Source organism: Triturus cristatus, chromosome 9, assembly GCF_964204655.1.
Source record: "Triturus cristatus chromosome 9, aTriCri1.1, whole genome shotgun sequence".
Taxonomy (NCBI): domain Eukaryota; kingdom Metazoa; phylum Chordata; class Amphibia; order Caudata; family Salamandridae; genus Triturus; species Triturus cristatus.
The window spans coordinates 1094029945-1094043214 of NC_140592.1; the positions used below are offsets into that span (position 1 = coordinate 1094029945).

Genomic DNA, 13270 nt, shown 5'->3' on the forward strand with positions numbered 1-13270 from the left:
TACTTCTGGCTTCCATCAGATTGGCGAAGCCGAAGCCCCCCTCTAGTGATGCTCATATAATTCTCTGGTGACAGCTGCACTGACAAGGGAGACCATATAATCAGTTCTCTTTATCACCTCCAGCACCATCGGCAATTACCAATAGTAGCAAGTCTAGAACGTGCAGATATTTTAGACTCTGTAATAGGGATTTGAGTCTGATTATCACATCATTCTCTGGAATGCCCCTCTAAATATACAGTATGCACTGGCTCTTCAAAAATAGTTCAGGAATGTCCAACATTGGTCCAAGCCAAAGAGAGCCATGCCAGAGTTTCAGCATAACCACTATGTGGATGATTCAGTAGAGAGCCCTTGATTTACCTTCATCTCAGAGACAGTATTTTGAAATCTGGTATGGCCTCAGCTATTGTAAACACACGCTGAGTGCTCTGTTCATTGACATTCCTCCCTAAGTGTTATTGTAATAGGATTCTACATTTTTCTTCCCTTGTCAGCTTTGTTCACATGAAATTAACTCTACCTTCTGGATTTTGTTTTTGACTGCAGGTGGTGCGTGACCAGATATCTCATTGTACGGTAAAGCTGCGGCAGACTACTGGGTTGATGGAGTACTGCCTAGAGGTCATCAAAGAAAATGACCCCAGTGGCTTTCTGCAGGTTAGTGTGCAGTGACTACATTTTAAGCATTACTGCAGTGTGACTGAAGGGACAGAAATGTGGCTATATGTATAGTCCCTCGAACACAACCGTCCAGATATCTATATTTTTGTCAACCCTAATCTCTCATAAAAATACTAAACAGATTTGCACCAAATCATGAAAAGCACAATCTGCATACCAAGATCTTGCTGCCTGCCAAATGTGGTGTAATCCGGTTCAGTGGTTTTTGCTGTAATCCTGCCTGAAGAAGATTATGGAGAATGCATGGGGATTTTGCATATTGGGACCCCCTCCATTTTTTCTCAGCCCCCGCTCGACTGATCACCCCAAAACTTTTTATGCACAAACTAGTGAAAAAGTAGCACCTTTTTTTGAACATTTCGTGGAGTTTTGTCAAACGGGGCCAAAGTTATTAGCAACACAAAAACACACTTTTCCTATGGAACAGCTGACCTAACTATAACTACCCAGTGGCAACTGGGTATATATATATATATATATATATATATATATATATACCTACACATTCTATAGGCAGTTGTGCAGAAAAAATTGCTTTTTATTATCGTTCTTGAGTGTGTGATGGTGCAATGACTCATGAGAGGTGAACCTTCGAGCGAGTCATAATGTCCCTCCTTCCCCCTCAACAGTACTGCTTCAGGACCCCATTATATTTTTGATACACATCATAGAAAAATATGATTCTTACAAGTAAAAAGAAAAGTTAGTACTTGCTTTGAAGTACTGTGACCTGAAGATGGAGTTTAAATATACAAGTATTGGCCCCCCAGCTAGATGTGCACTTCTTTCTACGCGGCTGTGTGCATGTGATCAGACACAACACCATCACTCACAGTGCAAGAGAGTGAATGGCCGAAGTTGGGTTTGTATTGAGGGTGGGTGGGTGAAGTCAGAATGTGAATGACAGATGAACAGTCCAAAACATGGAGTTAGCTGACTCTAAACCATGTCATGTATTTGTATGTATTTCTATTTGTGAATTTTTGAATTATGTGAATCTGGGTTCTGACTTGTAAAGCTGTTTCAAATCCAGATATAAAAAAACTTACATTAGGACAATTTCCTAAGCACACTGAAGCTATGCACTCTGCAGACTCTACGCACATTACGTTAGGAAAGGTGTTCTGAAATTAGACAACTCTAGGGACAGGCTATTTTAGTTGGAAGCGCCATTTGCTGGCGATGTTTGACTCCCAACATTTTTATTGTGATTAAGGGCTTGTAGGTAATGGGCTTTATCTGGTCCTTTTTATCCTGATGTTAAAGTGTCCATGTGATTGTGCCAGTGGCAGCTCCTTCATTAGGGCTTTGGGGCTGAGCTCACCAATTTTACACAGTCACCACTTCCTGCATTCCTCTCCACATAATCCTTCTCTGCTGCCTGCTGCTTATGTGCTCCATGACAGAGCCCTACACAGTAGGGTGACCAACCGTCCGTAAATTTCACGGACAGTCCGTAATTTCGGCCGTCTGTCCGTTGTCCGTGAAGGATTCTTTAACGGACGCCATTTGCCCGTAATTTTAACCGGGCACCGGTCGCACCACCCTAAAGCGGCACAGCTTCCACCCACCTCCCTGCTTGACTCCGATGCTGTTGAGATCGGGTGTAACAGACTCCGATGCAGTACCAAAACTCACATACCCAGCAGCATTGGAGAAACACAGCGGGATGGCAACCCTCGCACCTTCCGCTCTTGATGAGCTGTTAAGAGATGTTTGAAGGTGACTGAGAGGGAGGGGCTGCAGCTTCAGTGCCATCTATTCAGATGCAAACAGCCCTGAATGCCTCATGTCTCTGCAATTTACAGGGACACACATTCCCTTTCTGCCCAGGGCCCCAAAAATCGTAGAACCGACCTGAGTACACCGAGGCAGCAATGGTTCTCTTCACAGAGCTTAATTACTGTTACTAAATTGTAAGCAAACCTCGGTTCTTCAAACATGCAGTCTATAATGTAATAAAATTAAGAAATGGCACAATCGCACCCACGCTGATTAACAAAGTATGGAGGACAATCAGTTAAATCAGTTCTCTTGGAGTATCTCCTTTAAGTACTGTACATCACAGTGGGGGATGGCAAAACTAACATTTTAGAAAGAGAGCCTGTCTCTCGTTGTCTTGTCCAGGAGGGGTGAGGAGCCCTACCCCACCCTGGAAGAGACCAAGATGATACTAGAATACTGCATGCCCACCCCTGTGCCCACCCTGGTGGAGCCTGTTCCCCCCCTCCTGTGATGGCTCCTGCCCCCCCCCAGTGATGACTCCTGTCTACCCATGTGGTGGCTCCTGTCCCCCCCCCTGTGATGGCTCCTGCCCCCCCCCCCCCCCCGTGGTGGATCATGTCTCCGCCCTGGGTGGTTTCTGTCCCAGTCCTGGAATGGCTCCTGCAGCCAGGGTGAAGTTCTTGATGGGCCTCTTCTCAAAAAGGCTCAGCTCAAAATTAATATAAAAAAGGAGAGCGAGTGAGTAAGTGAAGGGATGGGTGGATGGTTGGATGAATTAGTGAAAGGGTGAATGGATGAATGAAAGATTGAATAGATGGATAATGAGAGAGTATGGATAGATTGATGAGTGAGTGGATGGATGGATGAGAGAAAAGGTAAATAGCTGGATGTATGGGTCGAAGGGTAGTTGGATGGGTAAAAGGGTGGATGGATGAGTGAAAGGATGGATGAGTGAAAAGGTGGATGATGAGAGTGGGTGGATGGATGAGTGAAATGATGGATGGATTGATGAATTGATAAGTGCAAGGGTGAATGGATGGACGGATGAGTGAAAGGGTGGATGTAAGGATGGATGAGTGAGTGAAAGGGAGGGTAGGTGGACAAAAGGATGAATAGATGAGTGAAGGAGTGAAAGGATAAATGGATGAGAGAAAGGATGGATGAGTGATAGGGTCAATGGATGGATTCATGAGTGGATGAGTAGATAGGTGGGCGGATGGATGGAAGGAAGGATGGCTAAGTGAAAGGGTCGATGGAGAGGGAAAGGGAGGATGGATGGATGACTGAAAGGGTGGATGGGTGGAAGGATGAGTGACTGGGTGGATGGATGAGTAAGTGAAAGGATGGCTGGATGGGTGAAAGGGTAAATGGATGGATGAGTGGATGGATGGGTAGAAGAGTGGATGGATGAGTGTACAGATGGATAGGGTGAAAGGATGGATAATGGATGGATGAGTGAATGGATGGATGAAGGGATGGATGAGTGAAATGATAGATGGAAGGATACATGATGGATAGGTTTGCAAATGGTTCAATATGTTTGGATATGGCTGGGCTTACTTATATACTATTGCACGACCTCCTCTGATGTGTCTGTAAAACGTACCTATTGTCCTTAAGTTTTGTCCTGAATTTTGACCTCCTGTTCTGAATTTGTGTCCTGAATTTTGACCCTTTGTCCTGAATTTTTACACTCACTGTCCTGAATTTGCACCAATGCCAGTTGGTCACCCTACTACACAGTGCTGTTTAACTCACGGCACATTTACGCAAATGGACTAACCTTACGCCTTTTGCTTAAGTGTGCAGCAGTTAACAAGTTTCCTGCACATGCAAAGGGCTGCGGGAGTGCCTTCCTTAAGTCACACAGACAGCCAGGTAATGCTTTGCAGGAGGTGAGGGGGCGGGGGGAGCAGCCCAGGCTTCATTTGAGTCATACTTATTATCCACCACTACCAAAGTTCACCAGCCACCACTGGGTTGTACCCTTCGACTAAAGATGGCACCGGCTGCTGTGTTATGGATCCATTCCACGCTGAGAGATCCCCACGAGTGTATTCTATGCATGACGGTCGAGGCTCATTGAAAGCACCATGGTTTTAATCTACTGGATAAGGTAGACAGTTCTCCACAGAAGATACGTCGATACTGGTTAGAAAAGTACTGCAACCCCCTTCCAGCAGGGCTCCCTGCTTGGCACTGTGCAGCAGTGAACGGAAGTGAAACACTCACATTACCCGCCTCCTCAGAAACAGCTGGTGCAGGGCCTTCCCAAGATCCATCACTTCAAAAATAATAAACTGTTATTTGTATAGCGCTTTTGTCAACACACTTCATAATGAACGTTTAGATATGGCGCTTGGTCGCCTTGTCAGTGGCTATAAGCGCTATATAAATGTAATCCCAATACGTTACCCAGTCTCACGTTTTCATTATTTTATCAACCTTGGATCAACGCTGCATCGATCGTGCCTAGCCTTATTTAGATAGTCTGGTCTTGCTAAGTTATTTCATCGTTACAGTCCAGCGTGCAATTTTTGTGCAGTGCAGTTTCGCAACGGGAGGTTGTGGTAAGCGGTGCAGGCAGCCTAATGTATATGAAGTACTCTACGGACACATGAATGGTTTCTGGGTGTATAACAATACATGCATATATTCAGTGCAATATTTAAGGAGCTTTCAGTTTACTTCTAAAAAATGTGGACAACACAATCGTATTTGGCTTTTAATGGAACGCGCAGACTTCCACTAATGCGACTGTGACACCTAGTGGTCACTCTGTTACATGACAGTGGCGCGAACCTAGCAGCCCTTTAGGGTTCATGTGAAAGGGTCAGTGAGGGATAAAAGTGTGATACAGTTTTGCAGTGAACAAAACACTCACCCAGACATTGATTGCCAAATAATACGTTATGTTCAGTGTGCATAAAATAAAAATTAAAATGACTGAAACATCTATACAGTCAGGAGGTTAAAAAGACAGACGGTAGAAAAAATGCAAAAAGAATGCTAACATTTTCATGGAATTCACACTGTTGTGGCGAAATTTTTTTTTGTCTATTTGGCAATTCCTCCGGTATGTGCATGAGGAGAATCCGAATAGGGATTTTGGAGGCAGATGTACTATGCAATTTTGCGATTGCAAACATTGCAGTTTGCAAAATCGCAGGGAATGTTACCGTTAGATGGCGGCTTCCAAGGCACAAACCACATATTTTTAAAGTTGACGGCTCGATGTGTATGCTTATGTATTTTAAATGTATTTTAGTTTGCACTTCATTGCAATGTTGAGTTGCTACACATTTTACGGGTTGGAAATGGTTTCCTGACTCGTAAAATGGGTTTTACGACCTATATTGAACCACAATTTGAAATGCGCTTGAAAGGGTCATTCCTTCCTTATGTTAATGGTTTTCAAACACAGTTACAGTCACAAACCATTGACCAGTTACCGACTCCTTGAAGCAGATAGTAAGTGATTCCCATTGGGAATCATGTTGGCAACATAAATGGAGGTAGGCAAGGCTCCAGGGGACCACGGCTTGCTCTCCTTCATATTTTCCTAAATGGTGAGCTTTTTTTTTTCAAAGCAGCACTGGTTCACTTAAGGAACTCAGGCCGCTTTAAAAACAAAGTGTTTCCCATTTTAGAATGCAAACACAGTGGTAGTGGTCTGCTGTACCGTGCAGGCCACCATCCCTGTATTTATAGCCAATCACGGGAATTTGCAAATTGCGAACTACCTAATTAATATTCATTAGACAGGTCATTCTGCAACCCCCTACAAATGGTGATTTTGCAAACTGACCTTAAAATACATATATTGGTTTGTAAAGTCATAGCCCATTGGCAAAACGTCAGTGCAGTATTTAAGACCTCTTTTTGCGAATAGGCTCTTAGTACATTGGGCCCATGGTTCGGTACAGCTTTCGCATTTGCTTTAAAATATAAACTCTAGCTTCTTTATGTTAATCAGCAGGCTTTCCACAGATCCCTCACTGACCTCCTCCTTTACACAGGTCTTCTTCAGTTCCTCTTTCAGTGTGCCATACCTATCATCTTATGAACTTCCTTTAAAGTCTTCATTAAACAAAAGTCTGACCTGTGCTTTTCTACTGCTTTGCCAAAGAGAACAGACATGCAAGAACCCAACACAGTCCTGTAGCCATGCTGCTCTGACATGCCCAAACTGGAAACCAACAGGAGGATTTTCAGCATATTCCATCTTGGAGTTGCACTCCATAGCTTTGCAGGAAGTCAATAACAGAAAGACAGTCCCTGGTTTGATAGGTGTTCTTCCAAGTTCTTGTTACGAAGCCTCTCCCTAAACATCATCGTCTGATCTGAGATAGGATTGATTTTATACCAACCTATTGCATCCTTTTTGTGGCCAGACAGTATTTTCGTCTGTGCCTTTTTAATCAATATCTCATATCAAAATGTAAAACCTGAAGAGCAGATGGCCTGGAGATGCTTCTGAATGTCAACTGTGTACACAACTTCAGCATCGCCCATCTGATGTTGGTGATACTGTTTTTAGCCAGGGTTTTCACATCTAGGCGTAATCCTTCTTCTAGTAGAAATCTGTACACATCCAGCACAATCAAGTAACAGCACTTAGTAAAACTCTCTGAAGCGTATTGAAAGAAGTATAAGGTATTGTATATGGCTGCAATTTGGACGTCATCCACTAGAATTGTTTTCTGGGAGAGGAATTGAGCACTTGATAAGTTTGACAGGAACACAAGCCTCAAGTTCCAACTTCTTAATGATTCAGTGGCTACAGTGTTTGTGTTAATTCCTATTAGTTATATGGAAATCCTCATGTCACTTCCTATTGTATATCATACATGCAAAACCAGAAAATACATATAGGATATACAGGGTCAGCTGCTCCCAGGAAGCCACTAATAGATGTGTGTTTCTCGACAAGGATTCCAGAGAACCAGCAGGGTGGGAGTGCTTCTTAATTTGGGCCCACAGTGTCTTCTTTAAAGGCAGAGTCTTTGATACAAGCCTAGGAAAACTGCAATAGCAGGTAGTAACTGCTGGTCTTTTTTCACTTCGGCCAAGAAAGAGAAGTGGGCGGTATAATAAGGTGTGGTATCAAAAACAACACAATAAATACTAATACCATGGGGCATGATAAATGCATCATATTTCGAAATTTCCCTCAAAAATGAGGAATTACTGGTGGAATTGCTATGTGCATACTGAATTGTATGTATCAGAATTTACCACTATTTTTCATCAGGTAACATTTTTTCACGCTTGACCTGCCGCACTTTGCTAGGGGAAAATTGCAGGAGGTATGGTAAGTATTACATCACTCAGAATTATGATCTCTGCGCAACTTACTGCCACCTCATAATCAGGGCCTTAACTTATTTAAATGAGTACGTTAGAAAATCCCATCCAAATCCTGTAAACTCTGTTGGTTAAGAGCTCTCAGAAGGCTCTGTTTAACTTTCTGTTGGCTAAGAGCTTCCAGAAGGCTGTCTTAAGCTTTCTATTGGTTAAGAGCTCTCAGAAGACTAACTTTCTGTTGCACATGACTACCCTTTCTCCCTACTAGTAAAATGGACAAAAGTAAGAATGCTGGATAGTGTGTAACTTTCTGTCAGCCTTCCTACAGCTAAAACATAATAACCTACCTTCTCCATGTTTAAGTGCAACCTGCCTAAATGCTGCTTTTAATACAAGAGCTACAATGTGTTTTTTACAAAGGTGAGTGCTCAACAAAAGCAACACACAGCAGCTTTTAGCACAGGCTGCCCCTATAGGGGGCCTCACGGGCTGACGCCATAACGGCCGCTGGTGACCTTTAAAAGCTAGTTTGGGCCACCTCAGTGCGCCCAACAACAAGGGGGGAGTCTCCCCACTCCCCCTCCCGGGTCAAGAGTGCGCGCCAAAGGTAACGCGAAAATACTTGGCCAATAGGTGGCCTGGTGATATTTTGAACCCCACCCCCCCTCCATAGGGGGACGTTGCCACATGCCAGAGGGGGAGTATGGGGATGGGTTATAAGTGCACAGCTGCACCAGCACAGGTTACTTTTAGAAGCTGGGGGTGGCGCGCAGATCAACTTTCAAGACCCACCCCATCCACAGCAAGCAACAGCATTATCGCAGTGCTGGACAGCCTGTAAGGCAGTTAAGAAGGGGTACATTTTTTGGTTAAGGAGGCACACCTGCAGGGCGGTGTGCAGGAGTAAGGCCGCTCCCCTGGGGATGCCTTACGGCAGGGTGAGTAGGTAGGAAGAGGGGAGCAAGCAAAGACGGTACTCGCAGCCCAGACCTGCTGGATGGCAGGGCACCAAATGGACAAACAAGGTAGCAAGTTGCGGCCTAACTTCATGGAGAGGCTACTCCCCCATGCAATCGGTGTGAAAACCAACAGGGAACTTTATGACCCCATAAAACAACATGTATGATGACCTGAATAAACTAAGAGGTGTCACAAGTATGGCAAGTAGATAACAGAACGTGAGTGTGATATTATAGAAATAATTTATGACCTGTCAGCCGTTGTGAACTATGACCTGTCACGTGATTTACGAGCCTGTCAAAATGATTTATGACTGCTAAATGGACTAATTCATGAACTGGTAAGTTTATGATTTATGAGCTTGTCAAAAATGATTTATGGCATACTGTGACGTTTATTTATGACCTGGTCATATCGAGTTATGACAGCGGCACTGTGATGCAAAAAGTATTTCATACATGTATCAAAATAAACTACGGCCAACATCTACCTCAAGAAACAAGACGCACCACATGTTTGGCAAACTTTATTGGAATGTATGTGAAGAATGACATGCATGGCAGTTTTTTGGAGTGGACCCAGTGCAGGGGTCAGGGCCGGACTGACTACCGGGTGTTTTGGAATTCTGCCAAGCAGGGAGCTGATTTCACTGCGGTGGGGGCTGATTTCGTTCGTGGAGACCTACGTGTACTTCAAAATAATTAAAGCAAAACGAATTTCGTTCAGTACACGAAATCAGCCCCCACCTCAGCAGCATTCCAAAACGCCCGGTAGCCAGTCCGGCCCTGGCAGGGGTTAGTGAAAAAAGTCTAAACCTTAGCGTTGTGCAAATGTAAAGTTTATTGATGGCATTTTGCCATTCTTTTGTGTGTCCATCCCACAGGAGATTACAAATTGTATTTTACTAAACAAAGAAGTATTATTATTTTTTTTTACACCAAACTTGTATTTATAAATGGTGTTGTGAGGCATTACATTAAGAGCATACTTTATTCAGGAAAAGAAACAAAAAAATCTACCTTTGTACAAAAAGTTGGGGAGCATTCATTCTTAATTATTCCATCCTTTGTCTCTTGATGAAGGTGGGGGTTGGTCTTGGTGAACGTAGAAAACCATAGTTCACACACTGACTTGCATTGTTCTGGGATCTTGGGCAGTATTTTTCAAAAATCTAAAGTGTATAGAGCCGGGGAAGTGCCTGGGCTAAGTACTATGTAAAAAGTGACGTATATGTTATGAATTTCTTTGGTTTGATCTCTTTGCTTCAGTGCCACTCTTCTGTATGTGTAATAACTACAGCCCCATCTGGTGCTAGGAGCATCTATATGTCAAGTGTGATCTCTGAGTCTGAATGATTTTCTGCCAACAGATATCGGATGCTCTCATCCGGCGAGTGCACCTAACGGAGGATCAGTGGGGCAAAGGGACACTCACGCCCAGAATGACCACCGACTTTGATCTGAATTTGGACAGCGCGCCTCTCCTGCAGTCCATCCACCAGCTGGACTTTGTGCAGATGAAAGGTAGAGGCAGCTTTCAATTAAAACAGAGATCAGTACAGTTTAAAGGCTATCCTCGAAAGAGGTGTGTTTAACAAGCAGAACATGTTGTGTTATGTCCCTATATGGCTGATGCGTTATATATTTTCTAACAGTGCACGTTCAGCGATGTTCCTTGCGCCATGCAAAAGTTTAATAAGAGAGCATGATTGGGGCTAGACAGCCAAACTTAGCATGAGAGGAAACAGAGCTTGTTTGCACATGCATGAAGTGTGTGTATACATGAATGGTGGGCATGTGGGATGTGGTGTGCAGACCTGAGCAAGTGCGCATACATGAGTACCTATGCGTATATGAGCTGTGTGCATGCGTGAGCTGGAGCACATAAATGAACCTATGTATGTATGATGAGCAAGTGTGCATACATGAGCTAATTGCAAATACAAAAGCTGGTGTGCATAGACGATCTGGTGTGCGGCCATGAGCAAGTGAGCATTCATGAACTGAGTTGTATACATGAGCACTTATGCGTGCATTAGCTAAGTGTGCATGTGTGAGCTAAAGCACATAAGAGTCTTTGCAGGTATGAGCGAGTGTGCATACATCATCTGGTGTGCAGACATGAGCAAGTGAGCATTCATGAGCTGTGTCACATACATGAGCACCTATGCGTATATGAGTTAAGTGTGCATTGGTGAGCTAGAGCACATAATAAAATCTATGCAGGTATGATGAGCTAGTGCACATACATGAGCTAATTACAAATACACGAGCTGGTATACATACACGATCTGGTGTGTAGACACGAGCAAGTGAGCCTTCATGAGCTGACTCGCATACATGAGCACCTATGTGTATATGATCTAAGTGTGCATGCGTGAGCTAGAACACATAAATGAGTCTATGCAGGTATGATCCAGAGTGCATAAATGATCTGGTGTGCAGACATGAGCTGTTAGAGAATGCTGATGAGGCTGCCTTGTTGCACTATGAGGATATCTAGGGAATGAGTTTATACTTTGGGTTTTCTTAAGGCGTAGCACCCCTTGCAGAGAGCAGGTAATTGTAAAAGAAATCTGTTGCACATAAAAAAGAAGCCAGTCCTACATCTCTTGGATAACACTTTACAATGGCAAATAAGCAGCTCCTAATTAGTGAAAACAATAACTGCAGGGGCTCAAAGTCTTTCTCAGGATCCCACGGCCAGGGCTACCAAATGTCGGGCATTGCCAAAACCCCGCTACCTAGTTTTGAATCTACCTCATGCCTCTTTCTTCCACCATCCTACACTCCTTGTCTCTCTATATCTCTCTTGTGTGGTTTTTTCATTCCTCCATTACTCCCTTTGTCACTGTTTCGCTATATTTGTATTCCTCCTTCCTTGTCCTGTCTTTCTCTGTCTCTCTCTATCGCTCGGAGTCTAATGATGAAAAATTCAGGTCCTCAAAAATGAGTGACGTTGCCCACCTCCGACAACAAGCAGCACAAACTAAGCGCTGTAGGGCTGGATATTTTGTCCAGCCAGAGCAGCGAGCACAGACCACGCTAAGGTAGAGGTGGCCGAGCTAGTAAAGGCTCAAGCCAGCCTTGTGCTTGATGCACCGCCCTGGCTCCACTCAAGATCCTCTTGTACTCTCGAGCCCAATGTGGGCCAAGCTTTCATGTGGCTTCTGCCTGCCACCTAGTGACCAAGAATTAAAAGCTAACTGCTAGAAAATAGGAGAGAAAAAGATATACTCATCCTGTAGCTGAATTGCACAATGTGAAAACAGAAAACCTGGGATAAATACCAGCTTCCCAACTTGACCAAATTGTGTGATCCTAGACAAATATTTTATTTAACCTTGCCACCTTTTTAGTCATTATAGCATATTAGAAAATTGGAATGTTGAACACTTCATTGACGACAATAGAGTGCTCCGGGCTTCTAATGGCTGGTAGAAGACCAGAGCATCAACATTCAAATGTTTGTTCACAGCTACTGCTGTGAACAAAGGCCTCACGGAGCCCGAGAGGATTTCAACCTCCTTGGTCTATATGAGACCTTTGTATTACAAATTAGAACATTCTGCCCTCTAGGTTTGGAATGTTCTAATAGCCTTAGAACCCTCCGTAGCGGGCTCTACCGGCCATTAAAGGCCCTCTCCCTTGTTAAAGGCCCTCACCTTCAGCTCTGCCCTTTAACGCTGGAGTGGGCCTTTAATGGCCAGTAGAGCCCGCTACAGTGGGCTCTAAGACTATATTTGAGCATCTTGAAATACGTGTGTTCAGCATGTGTGCTACTCAAAACCTCTTGTGATTGATTAAATTGATTAAAATGTTTCTCCATGTATAAAAGGAATCTAGGCTAAACGTTGGGTGCACCTGACAGATATAGTGTATTTCAGCCTGAAAGGAACTATGCCCCTCCAGTGGTAGTGTATTACAGCCTGACAGAGATCAGATAGGTCTGTGGTCTACTGTAAGGTACGTATAACGTATAACATACGCTGAAGCTTCTTTGTGCTCGAGTAAAAAGCAGACACAGTTGGCAGAATATGTTAACAGTCTGATTTTACCATTTCTTAATGATGCAAAATGTCAAATTAGATCAGCAATTGGAACGGGAGACAGTTCCAAATACAACGTACAAAGCCAAAGCAAAAGAAACTCATTGTCAATTGAAACAATAAGATTTTAGCCACTTCCTAAAACGCAGTCAGAAGGTGAGGTGCAGCACAAAGTCGGAGTGGAAGAGAATTCCACTTTAAGCTGTGGCGACAGGAGAGGCCCTGACCGTTCTGGTGCTGGCAATCACCCCATGATGCTGAACACTGGAATCTAAACATACACCTAGCTAATTCTTTTGCAGGAAACTCAGCAACATTTCTGATAAGGTGCTCTGTGTGTTAACACCAAGGCCTTAAAAATAATTATTTGTTTATAGATAGCCAGTGTAGTTGACATAAAAAGGAGAAGTGCGCTTGTGGCAGAGTTTTGCATCAGTTGCAATTGGTCACTTAAGTATTTGAATGAGGCAAAATGAATCAAGTTGCTGTAATGTGGTCAGCAATGTGTAAGGGGAAACGTCTCCCCAAATCATTTCCAATATAGTA

General features: G+C 43.7%; 2 protein-coding genes across 12 annotated transcripts in view; one reads left to right on the top strand and one right to left on the bottom strand.

Annotated features, from left to right (window-relative positions):
- The window catches only part of TRIM9 (tripartite motif containing 9), a 422460-nt gene that overhangs the window by 316652 nt on the left and 92538 nt on the right, over window positions 1-13270 (top strand). For all 10 annotated transcript variants that reach the window (XM_085626964.1, XM_085626966.1, XM_085626968.1 and 7 more), the window contains exons 4-5: window positions 550-660; window positions 10046-10199. In XM_085626964.1, the coding sequence (XP_085483090.1) occupies window positions 550-660; window positions 10046-10199 (265 nt within the window). The remainder of the gene's footprint in view (window positions 1-549; window positions 661-10045; window positions 10200-13270) is intronic.
- LOC146799414 (uncharacterized) overlaps window positions 1-13270 on the bottom strand; it is a 154431-nt gene that overhangs the window by 73476 nt on the left and 67685 nt on the right. The gene's annotated exons all lie outside the window — the stretch shown is intronic.